We start from the raw sequence: 17,735 nt of genomic DNA on the forward strand, positions 1-17,735 counted from the left end.
ATATATCTGTATCGACGGTCAGACTAATACATCAGTGCAATCATTGACACTCTTAGGAAATGTTGAAAATATCATAAAATTTATTATTAATTGTCTTATTCATGGTATGATCAACAAAAAGTCTATACAATTATTGTCTGCATTGGATGACATTGAGTTGCAAACCGCACATAAAGATGTCTATAGAGAAGCCATATATTTATCATCAATAAGAAGAGACATACCGTTTGGGTTTACAATTGCAAACATATTCTCGTTTTCAACTAAATTCTTAACAAATGTCAGTTTTTTTCAATTCATATTTTCATTCAAATGTTATATTTATTATAATTTATATCTAATTTATTTTTATAGGTTTTAATTACAATCATTGTATATACTCTGCAAATAATACAAATTATAAGCTCAAGAAAATCGTCTCTAAATAATTCAAATATCGGCTAATTTACACAAAAAAAAATAATATTATTTATATAACAACTTATATTTTAATTATTATTTTTATAATAATAAAATAAATTATTTAATAATAAAAAAATTTATATTATTTTTATCTCTAAATATTTTCTATATAATAATGACTTTACATTATTGCATATATTAATAAATTTATTAAATTTCATAAATAAATATACTGACAAAAAATAATTAATTTAATTTTTGATTGATTTTATAAAAATCACTAAAAGATGAGTTTGTAAAAATAAATAAATAAGTTTAACACTTACAAAAAGTTAGCACTTATAAATATTAAACAAAATTAACTAGTTCATTTAAAATTATTGTATTACCGAATGTATAACTGGTGACACCTGTATGTTATCAATAGTCTGATGTTTGACTGTATTAATATTAATTACAGTATTTATTGTACACAATGTACTACACATTAGTAGACATGCGTTGAACACCATATCAGCCATCAATTGAAATGATTAGTCAATATTGACTGCAAATGTGTTGACTAAACAAAATTTATGACTTTTTTCCACTATTTTTCAATATATTTAACTATAAATTATTTTTTAGAAAACTATAAATCAATTATAAATTAATTTGATTATAATTGACACATAAAATGCATTGAATTTTTTGGGGACACAATTAAATTGAATTAAATTAAATGATTGACTAAATTGATTGTATTATTGCAATACATGTGTTGTGACATCAATAACAACAACAATATATTTGACTGATTTGTAGACAACAACACAAACTGGTGTTTGTATTAATTGATTGATATTTGAATTATTATTATTATTAAGACATCGATAGTAATCAACACTTGAATCAGATTAATGTCCGGCAATTTGTCTGCAAATGACTGCACCGACAGTCACACCAGTGATGGACAAAGATATGGTATACACACATCACCGGCACTACCGGTGCGGACATTAAATATGTTTAAATTATTTATACTATCACTTGTGGTGTTGAGTGGTGTTGACTGTCTGTATGAAGATCAGGTCCATAAGTTTGATTGGAGATCAAGATATGTCGGTCATCTCAAAGATCTGTCACTCATTAAGTCATCGACAGATAATTTATGGCAAACACACCAATCAGTCATCTTATCGACCAAAAGTCAAGTCCTGACCTCACTTTACATACGCAACGGAACCATTCAATGGAGACATCTCTTAGAGTCGGAAATTGATCTCTTTGTGAGCACCGGTGCCCGCGATTGTCCTCTATTTACCATTAATGGCGGTGGCGTTTGGCTCAGATGCTGGAGTCTCGACGGCGTTATTATATCGGAGAAAAGTTTGTCAACCGATTTCATTGAAGAAATTGAAAGCTCTGAGTATTGATTAATATTATTATTATTTATTATGAATTCAATTAATTTTAAAGTTATTTCATTTACAGAGAAAATTTCCGACTCTTCTTCAGCTTAAGTAGCGATTTATCACAGATAATGGTCGCGAAGTTTAATCAGAAACAACATTCACTTGAATTATATAATTTTGATTTAAAAAGTCATTCACTGAAGACATCATCGACTCCTATATCTATCGGCAATTGGTTTACCGAAAGAACTTCCTGTGCTTTTATGTCATCAAAATACCTGATTTGTGTCGATGATAGGGATTTAGTATTACAATACTTAATAGTTGGTGAATCCAAAGCTTTCAATGGTGTCCCACTTTCTTCTTTTGGTTTAAATGCTAACACTAAACCAAAATATCTAAGACTTCAAACACTTCCCCATCAAGAGGAAGAAGAAAAACCTTATTTTGGTTTGGATTTAGGTGGCGATGGTTTTGTTGTTCTTCGTATTAATCAAAAACAGATTGAATTAATTAAAGTATTGGCTAAAGTGTCAGCAATAACACTGACACCTGTTATCGATACTAATCGATTGGCCTTATGTTCACTGGCGACCAAAGCCAATCCCATAATACCTGAGGATGCACTGGAAAGTCCTACACTGACCACTGGAATGAAAATAGTTTCGTTTGATTTAGAGACCGGTTCTGAAGTGTCAGCCCTTTCGGGTCAGTTTGTACTCAATGGTCACATAATTATCGATAAGTTTGATATCATTCCTATTATTAGAAGTGATAATAAATATATCTACAAAATATTGATTAATACTGAAGACTCTACTCTAATAATTACGAATTTCTTGGGCAGAACTTCCTGGCGTAGGGAAGAAGCACTCAGTCGTATCAGTAGTGCTGAGTTCATGGACTTACCGTTAAGTGAATTGGATGCTAAAATTGAGCAGACATTTACATTTGACGGCACAAACATTTTATCACAGTTTTTACACCGAATCTCTACTCAAGTGAATCAATTGCAGACATTCACTGCCAATTTAGCCAAGCAATTGGTTCAAACATTTGCTCAGCGCCCGGTGCGACGTAAGGTGGATGATAACAATGATGAAGAACTTAGTGATGGTAATACCGATCCGGCTGTAATCAAAGACAATGACAATAACGAGCCATTAGTTAGAGATAAGTTTGGTCTTCACAAAGTGATTATTGCTTTGGCAGAGAATGGCAAACTATTCGGTATTGACTCGACTACCGGTGCTGTTATTTGGTCTCTATATGAGCCTTATTTAAAGCATGAGTTGAATGCGAAAAACAAATTACCGATTTTGGTACAAAGGACGACCGCTCATTACCCGTTTCCGGCCCAATGTTCTGTAATCAATAAAAATGGATATATTTTTTCATTTAATCCCATCACCGGTGAAACAATAGAACGGATCAAATTGGAAGTGGGGGTCACACAGACTATGCTATTGAGTCATACGGATAGTAATTATTTGAAACCAATACTCATATTAGACGATAATCTCAAACCAATCATTTATCCCTCATCAGCGAAGTCATTGTTTCTGACAAATAAAGATATTTATTTTATGCTTATTTCATACAATAGTGGCTCTCTTAGAGGATTATCATTTGCAGACTCAACTGATACTGAGTTAAATGCAAAACAAATGTGGAGTATTGACTTACCCACTCCTTTCAATAGTCTTCAAGTTGTGTTTAAGCGCTATGGAGAACATGTCCACTCACAGGGACGGGTTAAAGGGGATAGGAATGTCCTCTATAAGTATTTGAATCCTAATTTAGTTGCAATTGTCGGCGAATCTATTGATAGTCAAGAGAAAAGTAAGTTTTTTAAATAGAAATAATTTAATAATTACTGTATATATAGAATAATTATTACCGTATATTTTTTTTTTAGCATTTGTTGTCTTTTATTTGGTGGATGCTATCACTGGCTCTGTTATCCACACAACTGTCCATAAACGGGCCAAACAACCCATACATATCGTTCATTCAGAGAATTGGGTTATTGTTAGTATTTTTTTGTTTATTTAAAACATTAATAAATCTATTAATTATTTTATGTATATTTTCATCGGTAGTACTCGTTTTACAACGAAAAGTCGAGACGAACAGAGATATCATCGGTCGAGTTGTATGAAGGGTTATATCAAAGTAATTCAAGTGCTTTTTCATCGCTGACCCGCAACCCACTGCTGCCGTCACATGTCGAAGAAAACACATTTATATTTCCCACTGGTATTGATGTTATGGCTGATACCGTCACAGAAAGGGGTATTACTAGTAAACACATATTAAGTGAGTTTCAATTTTGTTGATTATATTGTTTTAATTGACTGATTTAATTATTTGTTTATATTTTTAAGTATTTCTACCATCTGGAGGATTACTAGAGCTGCCGAAGGCCTTTATTGATCCGCGCCGACCATTAAAACCAACTCCCGAACACATGGAAGAAGGACTTATACCATACATTCCAGAGTTGCCGATTCCAGCCGAAGGAATCATTAATTACAATAAGACACTGACAGCCATTCGTGGCATTCAGACTTCGCCAACTGGTCTTGAGTCGACATGTCTTGTGTTTGCTTATGGATTAGGTTTGATTTAAATTGATTGAATGACTGCAAAATGTTGACTACAATATCATTTAAATTATTTCAGATTTATTTTACACTCGAGTGACTCCATCGAAGACATTCGATGTACTTAAAGATGATTTTGATTTTATATTGATATCAGTTGTATTGATTGCATTGATAGCGTTTTCATACGCCACCAAATGGTTGGCATCACGTAAAGCACTTAACGCCTCCTGGAAATAGACTTATTAATAGTTTAGTTATTATGATATTATTGTAATTTTTATTATTTAATATATATATTACTCAGATTTTGTTTAGATTTTTTATGTTTATGTAATTTTTTAAATTAAATAAAATTAAAATAAATTATTAATAGAATTAATGAGATGTTTGTGTAGAAAGTGTTGTTTCAAAGATTACTGCAATTATTATTATGAGGCATAAAATTGATTGCAAATTTGTATCATTTTGCAAATGTTATTATTTAACAAATAGTAGATATTATTATGAATTTAGTATATATTTTGCAAATATCAGAATAACATATCAGAATAAACATGAAATCTTTGGTGATTTTAGTGATTAGTATTTCATTGATGACTCCCAGCCATCAAATATTTGACAAATTGTTATACAATGCTTATTGTAGTATTAACTTAATGACAAAATTACCGGTAAATCCATTGACTACAGTAATTGAAGGATATCATGTAAGTACAGTAGTTGATTAAAATTAGTTTTTATCTAATTATTTATCATTATGTATTGAAAATTATTTTAAAATTTTATTATATTAATAACCAGAACTCAAGCGGCCTATTGTGTAAAGCATATTGTCGTTTACGATCAATCAATGATCAATCAATTAATTCAATGTCTTATTATATAATAAATGCTCCCATATTTACCATTTGTGGTTTCTTTAAAGTATTAATCATTTTTATTATTGTATGATTTCATTTGAGTTTTTAATTTTAATTTGTTAAACAGTTTTGTGTTAATGGTGAATGTTGTCCTCGTGAACCACAAATACTTAAAATCACAGATCATGGATCAAAAGATTCAGTATTATATTCCTCCACTGTCACCAACAAACCTACCACACCCTTACAACCTAATCCCAGTCCAGTACCAACAAGTCAGCCTATACCTAATCAACCTTTACCTAATCAGCCTCCACCTAATCAGCCTCCACCTAATCAACCTATACCTAACCAACCTATACCTAACCAACCTATATCTAACCAGCCTATACCTAATCAGTTTGTACCTAATCAACCTTTCCAACCTAACCAACCAGGATAATTGCTTCAAAACTAAACTTGGCCACTATTATTTGGATATTTAAATTAATCTAAATATTTGACTAAATTACAGTAAATTTACAAATTTAAGTATAAAAAATAGAAAAAATTAATATGAATTATAACTATAATGTATTATTATTATACTATTATTATTAAATAGCTTAAATAAAAATGTTATGAATTTATAGTAACTTTACAGTTCTTTATGTTTATGTAATAATTTTGTTAAATTGCTTAATAAAAACAGAATTAATGATGTGTTTCAAGAAAAAGTGATGTTTTAAAGTTTACTTTAATTATGATTATAAAGTAAAAGTAAAGTGTAAAGTAAAGTAACATTAATTACAAAAAAACAAAGTAAAAGCTATTTTATATTTGCATTTAATATAACGTATAACAAAAAATATTTAGTCATAAAATTGAATATAAGGAATAATTCAAAAGTGAAATATTTTTTGATTGTAATAATTGGTTTGTTTCAAATGACATTCAGTGATAAAATAATGTTTCGTAATTCAAATTTATTAAATCATTTTAACTTAAAGGTTACAGTTATGTCTAAATTTGGACCATTCAGTACACTCATTGATAATTATGGTGTAATTATTATTTTATTTAATAATTAATGTTTTCTATTTATATAAAAGAAAAATTATTTGCAATTTCAAACTAAAAGCGGCTAAATATGCAAATCTTATTGTCGTTTAAGAAAAATAAATGATTCAAATAAATAAATTTCTTATTAGAGGATAATTGATCCTATTTTTACTTCTTGTGGTTATTTCAATGTTTTTCTATTATTGTTTATTATAATATCGTAAAAATATTTATATAATTTGAATAATTAATAGTTTTGTATTAACGACGACTGCTTTCACATATACATGATATTAGCGCTCAAAAAGAAAAGGTCTTTACAATACCTACCAGTGCTGTCAACAAAACCAGAAAACCTATTAATCCGTAAACTAAGAAATAGTTGTTTACTATTACATAAGTTATCGTTTTACTAAATAATAATTACATAATAAATAATTACATTATTAATTAATAAGTTAAACATATTTAAAACATAAGGGTAGAGACATATTAGTAATTATTTACGATTGGGTTTTAAAAGTAGAAATGTTTTCATTGTTATACATAATAGCAAACATTTTACTTGTGTTTGAACCGACTGTCTGTTTCCGACAGATTCCAACCGGAAGACTACCCGAAAAAATAGATCAAATGTTATGTTCGGTTCAGATGTTTAGCATATTAGACAAAATACAAGAGATTGACGATCCGAAAGCTTCAGTTGAGGCATACTATGTAAAGTCAATAGATTTGTTGTCCATTTTTTTGTCTTACAATTAACCATTAATTTCATAAAGTTTGTGTATTTATTTATAAAAAAAAAATTAATAAATATTGTATATTACTATAGAATCGATCGGGTTATGTATGTAAGACATACTGTCGCATAAAGTCAATTCACTCTGAATTACGCAAAATAACGGCAATATTTGATGCACCGTATTATTTGTGGTGCGCTGAGGATAGGGTATATCATTGTTTTAATATTGATTAAAAAAAACTTAATTTCAGATTAGTTATTATAAATATATATATTTTTTAATATTAAAGTATTGCGGAAAAGATGGCAAATGTACACGTATTAGTAATCCACTGGTGTTTGACAGTACAACCACATACCGCACAACGGAAAGTCCTAAAACTGTAACAATTAGTGAACAGTCTAGTAGTTTACAGTCTAATAGTTTACCGTCTAATAGTATACCGTCTACTAATGAACCATCTAATTTTGCAACATCTAAAAGCACACCATCTAATACTACACCGTCTAAAAATGTTAATCAAAATGTTAATCAAAATGTTAATCAAAATGTTAATCAAAATGCTAACATCGAAACTACCGGCGCATCGACTTCAGGCACAACTACAGGTACATCGGTATCGTTTTTATACACAATTACGGGTACATCGACTTCAGACACAACTACAGATACATCGGATTCAGACACAGATACCGATACATCGATTTCAGACACAACTACAGCTTCATCGGCCAAAAGCAAACAAAAGACTCTAAAGAAATCTAAATCTGTGACTGAAGAGGAAGGGGAGTAATAATCAATAAATATTAAGTATATATTTAAATATTATGTTATTTTTTCAGTTATTGATATATTTAAAATTAAAATTAATATTATTATGAGTTTATGCTTATCGTAAACTTATATACAAATTCTAAAAAAGTAATTTTATTTATTTAATAAATTAATATATAAAACATAATCCATTTATTTATCATTAAACTACTATTAGTTTTATATAAGTTTTCATTAATAAATAATTTATAGCTTAAATATTTAATATTTAACAAAATTATAATGTAAATAACTATAAACACATTATCATTATTTGTATTTTATTATAACTATTTTAATTTTACAATAAAAAGAATAAGTAATTTTAATATTTATTTTTTTTTAAGTTTCTACTGAAAAATTATAAAAAATAATTTAATTTAAAATTGGATTAAATGTTTATTTTAATTGGGAAATACAATTTTTGCCCGAATATCATCAACTTTGTTATAGTTTTCATTTATTACAACATCACTTCCAGTGACCACTTCGGGTGGACCCAAATCAGTCACATCTAAAGTAGGAACCGAAGTCACTCTTTTTACGAAACCTGGACTACCTTTTCCGGGTATCCCTCGCTTATCTGAATTGTAAGAAACAGAACTATACGGTCGGCCACGTCTGCCATTGCTCACTGATGACGGATCCGATGGTGTGCCAGATATAGGTCCAACTGCCGGACCTCCAGAGCCAGTTGATTGACAAATTCCATCCATACACTTTACAATTAAAATAAAGTATTTATTAAATATTAAATTATTTTTAAATACTTTTTCTTATAAGTTGCAAACAATTGATTACTCGGGCACTTAAAGGTCCACAAATAATATTATTTGGTGCCATATATTCAGCAAAAGTATTGGTCCTTTCAATCCTATTGATTACACGACAATAGGTTTTGCAAATATCTCCGCTGTAATTCTGTTATTAGTTTTCAATACATAATAATTATTAATTTAATGTATTTTTCAAAACAACAACAATATGTCAAATGACATCTTAATTATAGCTAATATGTAATATGTTTTACCAAAACAGCAGAACTTCTGACTCCAACCCCGAAGTGCTTTTGATTACATAACATGTGATCGAATCGATTCGGTCGACGATATCTCTTAATTTCTACCACCGATGACATCAATAAAAATTAGTAATAATTATCACATATTTATTATTAATATTATTATTGTTGTTAAATATTATTATGTATTAAATTCTTACCCAAATTTTGACAGTTAATCGATATAAATAACAGACAAGAATATAATATAACACATTTTGATATTACTCTCAGATATTTAACCATTTTTTAAATATCTTATAATTGTTAGAATATATAACAATTTTATACAATAATTATATTGATTAAAAATATTATATATATATAATTTTATTATATTTAGTTTTCAAATAAAATATAACAAAATGCAATAACTGATATAATATTTCTGTATGAATACAAAATAGTGTTTTGTAAATCAAAAATTGTGAAAATTGTGAAGTTTTAATATACGGTTAGTCATAGCCTATGATACCCTCATCTTCATTGTTGGTGAAGACAATGTTTTTTGTATGAAATTGTTTGTCAAACAATATTTTTATTGAATGTAAATAGCGATACATACGTAACATAAAGACTTTACAATACATATTGTATACGCAATACAATATACAATATTTAGAAATAATAGAAAATTCAATGATATATAAAAATCATTTCATGGCCTCATTTTTAATGTTATTGTCGTCAGCCAAAAATCATTCATAACTTTTACATTTCTAAACTTTTTTTTATATAAATTAAAAGTATTTTTACATTATTTAAATAAAATTTATTATATTTAAAGTATTGTAATATAACATAGTAAACACATTATGAATAGTATAATAATTATTTATAAACGTAAGTATATAATATGTACGGTATAGCCAAAAAATATAAATAATAAATTTTAAATATCAATAAATAGCTTCTAAATAAATAAACAAACAAATAAACAATTAATTAATTTGGTTTTTTAATTTTAACATGTAATCTAATTAGTGAAAGATTTTCATTGTTAATTAAATAATTAATTTATTACATATTAAAAAACAGATAACATATTAATAACAAATATTTTGCTTAACTTTTGTTTTTAAGTTTGCTTAGAGTTCAATGCCAGTGAACTATAGATCCAATGACCTGATAATTGATATAATGATCTATTAATTACAACTTTTTTGTTAAATTTAATTAATTTTTCGTTTTCAATAAAATTATTGTTTATTTTATTAACTTTACTACTAAAATAATTAGCTTTAATAATTAAAATCAGATACTCAAATATTAGTGAAACAAATGCTGAAATAAATCCAATAATTAAAAAATAAAATAGACTTTGAAATTTGTCCAGGTTAATTGGTTTATATAGATAACGTTGGTTATCTGCATCAATAAGACCATATCGTAGGGCATCATTGTTTAGGTCCAATGTTTGGGTTACCCATGACTCGTATATACCACTTTCAGATAGGGAACAAATTCTACATACAGTATATATCATAGATATTGAATTAATTAATACAATTATATATTGTCTATAATCTTTTAAAATATTAAATAAAAACTAAATAAAATTAACTAATTTATTTATTATAAATTTAGTAAACATACACAAAATTAATCACACGATTGATATTTGGTGAGTTAAGTTTGGACAGTGCCATAAAGTAAGGCATTATCAAATTATTTGATTTGGATCGGTAGAGATTAGTGTTATTGAAAAGTTTTATTGAAAAGTAGTAATCAATAAACGACTGGTCACTGACCAATACATAGACTCTATCGATAATCTGACCAAACACTTGGTCTTCCCATAGTTTTTTGTCGCCATTACCTGTCTTTGAAATATTGACTCGACCGACAAACTGTCGATAATAAGGTTCATTTACATCCATAACATAATCCAATGCCGGTTCGTCATCAAAGACAGTCAATCCAATGTTTGCTTTGTTTGCCAAGTCTTCAATGCTGTCGATGACTTCATAAGGAGTACGGAAAACCAGAAAAGTCAACAAAACTCCTGAATAGCTGTACATCATTATCATAGAACCAGTCAGCCATACGAGCGATACAATTGAACACCTCAACTGTCTCTTCAAAAGACCCGTTTGTTGGCCAAACACTACTCCGAAGTAATAGATAAACGACCGAACATTGAACTCAATGAATGCCATCAGACATGAAATAATGAGATAAAGTCCGATAAATATAAGCCATGTTTTGCTGTCAAATATATACAGTAAATGAAGAAATGAGTTGATGGGCTCTTTAGCTGACAATATGCTGATCATTGCTATAGAACTGATGTACCTTGATAATTTTACATATTTATAACCAGAGTTCATATATACGGTAAGCGGTGGTAATGGAGACAAATCAAAGTTAGTCACACCTGAGCTCATCATTTCATAGATCTCTTCCGGACGACCCAATTGGGTTCGTTTGTAAATCAAACTAATTATTAATCAATTTTAAATTTAATTCAAGTTTTATTTATTTTTAAAAAAAACTAACTTAGCCTTCAAATGAGCAGCTATTTCGTAGGCCAAACCTAGTAGTGGACCACAAATATATGTGACATTTGATTTGTCCATTATTTCTATATCAATGAACGGCTGCCAAAATTCAGCCGAAAAACTAAGATTTTGAATGACATTCCTGTGATTGACGGCAATTGAAACACCGTCTGTAAAGTTATGACAAAATTTATCTTTCATTTATACAGAAATAATATTTTATTTATTAGTTTTAATAAATTGTTAATTTATCACTACAATTATCATATATCTATAAATATATAATTATTGATAACACATGATATGATATACAAATTATTAATTTTACATTAATTTTATTATTATATGTAATATTTTCTAATACTTTATTATTAATATCTACAGTACAGTAGTTAGTAAAATAAAAACTTATATAATCAAAATACTAACAAATTTGTTGTTTAATAAAGTGGTGACAAAATAAGCATTATTTTCATAAAGTTTTCACATTTTATTATTGTATAGTTTTTTTTCACATAAATTTTAATCAATAATTTATTATTAATATTAATAATGAAAGAGATGTGAGTAAAACTTGACAATCAATTGCAATGAAATATTTGATAAATAATTGAATATAACTGTAGACTAAACCAAGCATTAGATCACATGACTATTGAATACATAAACAAAATAAAACACTAAACATAACAACCATTTAATTAACAGTCAAATTGTAAATCCAAATACCATGGGATCAGTTCAGTCAAAGAGTTGTCAGCTATTTGCAAGTGGCGGCTCATTCATCGACTACGAGCGCATTATCTATCACTTGACACCCGGAGATCTAATTGAGATTCAAAGAAATAAATACAAACATTGGGTACTCTTTGAATCGGTTGACTCAATGGGTAATGTCTGGTGTTATCACGTGTCGGCTGTCGGACAACATATGATGGACGACGAAGTGGCCGACGGTCTACGCAAAGAAGTGTCATTCAATGGCAATGCACTGCTGAAGTACGAGCCGTTAATAGACATATTGAAGGACAATGAATGTTTGCAGCCGTCGTTGTGTCGAATCAACAATCAATCTCTGATGGCTAAAGAAATGCTGAAGACTACTAACAATCAGATGCCTGTCTTGGATCAGGTCTTAAGTCATTTGAATCGTCTGAAGGATTCCATACTTAAATATGATCTTAAAGTAAACCTTTTAATTAATACAATTATTTATTTCCTTTTAAAGATATGAATGATATTGTGATATCTAATTATAGTCATTGAATTGCGAACATTACTGCACTCTATGGAAGTATGGCATTGGATGGTCATCTCAAGTCAACTCCTGTAAAGACATTGTAATGGCCACACTTAAGATGATGGCATCTGTTAGCGGAACTGCTGGCCATTTGCTTCAACAAAATGGTTGCTATCGATTGGGTTTGGTTTGTCTTATAGTTTCAAGTATCGCATCGTTGGCCGCCGAAGTGGTCAAAAACATTGACTTAACTTTAAATGGCCTCAAATTGGAAGGACTTATTAAACACGCTATCGCTTACTAACCCATGAATTACTGTAACTTTTGATCACCACTTTATCCATAAGTGATAATCGATATGTGATTATTGATATTTTATATACAATTTATAATATAGTGAAATACCGGTAAATATAATTTAAGTCATTAAAATTAATAATTGTTGTTTAGTGCACCAAATTTTATTTGTATCAATCTATTTATTATATTTTATTTAACAGTCGACATATTTTTATTTAATTTGCAATATATTTGATTACAATTAAATTGTTTATTACATGTTTTGTTATCAATTTTTATTATTACCGTAATATTTATGATTGTAAACATATAAAAACAATCGCTTATTTTGTATAAAAACTAAATAAAATATAACAAAACACTAATTGTTGAAAATAACTTACAAATTCTTTGTAATTGTAAAAATTAACACCAAATTTATTAATGATTATTAAAAATTTATTAATTTCTTATATACGATTAATAAACAAAAATTATGATACACTAAGTCATAAATAGCAAAAAAACATATAATTAAATAAATGCAATCATATAATAGTAAAAAAATTCAATAATTTACATAAAATTATTTTACAATACGGTAATCATTAATTATGTATTGTTTAAATGAGATTTGTACCGATAATCTATAGAAATGTATAAAATGTTTTAATCAAGTTTTTTTTTATATATTTAACGACTTATTTTTTGAGGAAAGTCTTTATCAGTGATACAATAATACAGTAATAATTATTTGAGGAACTGGTGTCTGAATGCAATTAAAAACATAATGTTCCGGTTGGGTTGGGGTTAGGGTTCGAGTATTAAGACATTTAAGTTATTAACGTCATCGTCATTGTCATCATTATCACTGTCACTGTGAAACAGGTCATTGACAAACTGCAAGTGATGATTGTTCAACAATTCTTCATATATCATATCATCTTCTTGTTCGTCATGAAATATATTGTGTAAATTAATCAAATTATTGTTAACAACGGGTGGCACCAAATTAACGCCAAACATATTCATATTGTTTTGTTTTGTCTCTTCAAACAAATCCAATTCAACGCATTTGTTTATAAGCTTTGCCACAAGATTTTTGTCCTCCTGATTGATGTCCACATAATGTGTGATGCAATTTATGTTTAAGAAGGTGTCAGTGATTATCAACTTTTTCAAACAACGACAGTCACTGATTGTCGTAAATGTCTTTTTATCTAAACGACAGTTTTTCAGACAAAGTGTTTGCATATTTGGTATACAATGTCCAATGGCTTCGATTGAGTCTTCCCTGAGCTTAGTGTTGTAGATACCAAAGTAGTCGATTATTGGACATTGTTTCAGACCATTGAGTATCTGTTCGTCTAACTTAACACTTATATTATTGTTCCAATCAATTGATAATTTTGTCAATGCTTTCAACTGTCCAACAAATGTCAACATTTGTTGAATCATAACACCAGTCAACTCGTCATTCATCGAAAAAGACAAACTTTCGAGTGAAGACATATTAAGACTAATACACTTTATTGTTGTGGGAATCACTCGTTTGACACCAAAATGTTTGACTCTCTTTAGCCATTCATCGTCGGCTATATTTTCAATGACTTGTGGACTCAATATAGCAAACGAAACGTCAATTGTAGTCAACTTAAGATCGGGAATACAAAAGCATTGACCACTAAATTCAAAAGTATTATAACTGATTGCCTGTGCGTTACTTGAGTTCAAATGTTCAATAGTTTCGGAAAAAACAAACCGTACGTCAAGTTTAAAGGTTTCCAAATCAAGACATCGAGTCATGAGTTGTCGAAAACACTCTTCAGTAGTATAGAGATAATCAGTATAGACCTCGAAGTGTCTCAATCGCTGAAATTTACGGCAAAATGCATCCATTTGTGACTCTTTGATAATAATCTTCTGGCCATTTGTATTGATTATAATTAGTTTCTCGAGTTTATCACCGCAAATGTTAACCAATTGATCCCAAAATGAGTCCATCGCTGACCGATTGGTAATTGTAAGACAAAGTGTCTTCAGCTGCTTATACTTAGCGAGAGTGTAAGTCACGATCTCCAATGGTGTCAACAGTCGCAGTCCTCGTGGACTTCGAAACCAAAGGCCGTCTTTCATTTGACATAACTCTTGCAGTGAAAGCTTAGTGTAGTGTCGGAAGTCTTCGTCGGAAAAAGCATTGACATTGAGGTCGCTGTCGGACAACAATAGTGTTGTCTTATTGTCAAACATATCGGCGATCAAAGCATTAAACCGACGGCAAACCAGTTGAGACCGCAAACGGGTTCGGAGGTCAACATAACGGGTAAACACGAGTCGTAATATGTCATCATTGAGACAATCAATGGCCAGTGTTTTGTCATCCGTGGTCTCCATTGTCACCGAATCATAGAAACTACTCATCAGTTCAATCATAATATTCATAACAAACAATCAAATGATTACATCAGTGAAATTGCAACCAATTGTTCACAAATTACGTTACACTGCAGTCAACTGTTATACAAACAGTTAAACACATGTACTGATCGTTAGGATTGCATATTAGGGGACAATCGGGGAGTTATTCATCAATAATTGTATACAATATTCAAATGGATTGCATTGATTGGCTTAATGTAAAAGTATTGATAGTTTATTACAGTATTAATAAATAAATTTATGTCTTAGAGTTGGGGCAATTTTAAAAAAGGAAGTTTCCAAATAACATTTATCCAAACATTGTCGCAAAATAAATAACAACCTGTTTTGTAAAATTAATTGTCTATAAATTCCCTCAAAATAACATGAAAAATATATAGAATTTTTAGTTAATAAAACAATTCGGGAATTTACGAAAACTCAAAGTAAAGTAAAATACAGTTTTAACGCATTTAGTTAACTAAAAAGTGATTTCAATTTTACAATTAAAACATTTTTATTAAAAATTTATTTTTATACACGAGTTTCAGTTTATTTTGTATATATATATATATATATATAGTATATATTCAATTAACTTCTGGAATAAATTAAATATAGCATGTATAATATACATTGTATATAATTTAAATATTTAAATATTAAGATAATGATAAATTATTTATATACAATAGTATTTTGGGATCTATTGGTTTATTTTTAGTAATTTGTAGAAATTATATAAAGATTAACTAATTTATAATTTTATAAAATAAGTTTTGCAAAATAGAAAATTGAAGACAAAAATAAAATTATTGTCTAAACATAAGCCAACAACACATAACTGATACGATAGTCATTGTATAAGAGGTGACGGGATGTAAACCGGAGCTCTCGGTGGTTGAACTTCCGTCGTCCGGTTGTTGAGTAATGGGATCAGTTGTTGGTTCTTCCGTTGACACTTCAGTGGCCAAATCAACTTCGCTGTCATTTTCCACATTATTTTGATGGTCAGCCCCTGTCTCTGGTTCTGGACTTTCCTTTTCTTCGGCATAACAGTTATTAATAGCGATAGTAAACACCAGTGTCAACAATAAAGCAGTTAATAATTTCATATTTAAATTGATGTATAAATGCTTAGTGTCTGCTATATCTATCTAAATAAACTGTATCTAAATGTCTAACTGATCTAATGCTGAGCTAACATATCTGTTAACTCAATATATAAATGAATTGACAGAAAAAAATTTGATGGCAAGTCCTCATTGGATGAGATAAGTCACGAAAAGTTTGATAACGATTTTGCAATGAGTTTCTAATTTCAGATTATACTGTATTGCATTCAATGATAGGGACTGGTATGTAAAGAAAGAGAGATGTCATAAAAAATAGTTTTTTGTGGTTCATTATAGTACAGACTATTTAGTACCGGTATATTAGACTAAAAGGACTAATCTTTGTATGATTTCATACATGTTTACAATAAAGCAATTTATTGTATGAGCTGTATATATATATATATATATATATATATATATATATATATATATATATATTTGGCATATCGTTAATAATATGATTAGTAATAATATTGTGTAAAACTTTATTGAGCCGGAGATCTCAGTAAACGCTAAACAAATAGTTGTAAATATATTTAATTTTCTGTTATTGTTTTGAAGTTAATAGTAAAATCCTGTTAATATAATAATAATAGTATTATATGTACTGTACTTTAGTATAAGTTATTACAAATAATCAGTAATTAAATATTTTATTTATATATATAATTTATAATGTTCATATGAACACGTGGGGATGATTTAAATGTTCCATTTACCTAGATTATATTAATAATATCACTTAAATAATATTTGTTTATTATTTATACACCATTTATACTCCATTTATATACCATTTATACTTGTATTATATATTTTACTATTTCATTACTAAAAATGTTAATTAGTTCATTACTTAATTATTTAATAGATAGATATATAAGTATAATATAAAATTGACTGAAAATTCTAAGTTTATTAAAACTGTTTGTTTTATGGATAAAAACATTAATATTTGTTTAGAGTTTAAACAGTTATTAATTGTTTATTTGTCATTATTATAAATTATCAATTATCTTATAATTGTGTTGTAATAAAAATTTATTCAAGTTATTATTAAAATTATGATTCATAATTATTTACCATAACATATAATCTTAATCATTAAATAAAATTAACTTATAATGTAATTACATAATATAAAAATATATATAATGATTCATTTTTAATAAAAAAAAACCAGTTAAGAATGCTAGAAAGCATTTTCAGAAAAAAAAACTTCAATACCATAGAAAACCATTAGTTTGTATAATTATA

General features: G+C 28.3%; 5 protein-coding genes across 6 annotated transcripts; 4 read left to right on the top strand and 1 right to left on the bottom strand.

Moving 5' to 3' along the window:
* Positions 1–905: 905 nt before the first annotated feature.
* Positions 906–4,658, top strand: LOC128957325 (ER membrane protein complex subunit 1-like). The gene is made up of 6 exons (XM_054303064.1): positions 906–1,810; positions 1,876–3,638; positions 3,715–3,827; positions 3,899–4,115; positions 4,184–4,417; positions 4,482–4,658. Exons 1-6 carry the CDS (start codon positions 1,302–1,304, stop codon positions 4,640–4,642), a joined length of 2,997 nt encoding a protein of 998 aa, XP_054159039.1. The 5' UTR covers positions 906–1,301; the 3' UTR covers positions 4,643–4,658.
* A 258-nt stretch (positions 4,659–4,916) lies between these two features.
* On the top strand, positions 4,917–5,724 carry LOC128957339 (putative surface protein bspA-like). Its single transcript, XM_054303079.1, has 3 exons — positions 4,917–5,112; positions 5,207–5,329; positions 5,393–5,724. The coding sequence occupies exons 1-3, from the start codon at positions 4,960–4,962 to the stop codon at positions 5,705–5,707; spliced, it is 591 nt and encodes a 196-aa protein (XP_054159054.1). The 5' UTR covers positions 4,917–4,959; the 3' UTR covers positions 5,708–5,724.
* Positions 5,725–6,787: 1,063 nt separating this feature from the next.
* Positions 6,788–7,842, top strand: LOC128958136 (mucin-2-like). The gene is made up of 3 exons (XM_054303951.1): positions 6,788–7,023; positions 7,139–7,255; positions 7,339–7,842. Exons 1-3 carry the CDS (start codon positions 6,835–6,837, stop codon positions 7,840–7,842), a joined length of 810 nt encoding a protein of 269 aa, XP_054159926.1. The 5' UTR covers positions 6,788–6,834.
* Positions 7,843–10,259: 2,417 nt separating this feature from the next.
* On the bottom strand, positions 10,260–11,276 carry LOC128957341 (uncharacterized). Of its 2 annotated transcripts, XM_054303082.1 has the most exons (3): positions 11,218–11,276; positions 10,742–11,130; positions 10,260–10,388 (listed from the first exon to the last, which is right to left on the bottom strand). In XM_054303082.1, exons 1-3 carry the CDS (start codon positions 11,250–11,252, stop codon positions 10,345–10,347), a joined length of 468 nt encoding a protein of 155 aa, XP_054159057.1. In that variant the 5' UTR covers positions 11,253–11,276; the 3' UTR covers positions 10,260–10,344. The 2 variants fall into 2 exon arrangements, with proteins under 2 accessions (XP_054159057.1, XP_054159056.1); XM_054303081.1 differs by having other exon boundaries at positions 10,742–11,254.
* Positions 11,277–12,051: 775 nt separating this feature from the next.
* LOC128957336 (phospholipase A and acyltransferase 1-like) lies at positions 12,052–13,241 on the top strand. Its single transcript, XM_054303075.1, has 2 exons — positions 12,052–12,609; positions 12,683–13,241. Exons 1-2 carry the CDS (start codon positions 12,154–12,156, stop codon positions 12,965–12,967), a joined length of 741 nt encoding a protein of 246 aa, XP_054159050.1. The 5' UTR covers positions 12,052–12,153; the 3' UTR covers positions 12,968–13,241.
* The last annotated feature ends 4,494 nt before the right edge of the window (positions 13,242–17,735 follow it).

This window comes from Oppia nitens, unplaced genomic scaffold (genome assembly GCF_028296485.1).
Source record: "Oppia nitens isolate AA-2021 unplaced genomic scaffold, nextdenovo-longstitch-racon4-pilon3 scaffold3_pilon_pilon_pilon, whole genome shotgun sequence".
Lineage (NCBI taxonomy): Eukaryota > Metazoa > Arthropoda > Arachnida > Sarcoptiformes > Oppiidae > Oppia > Oppia nitens.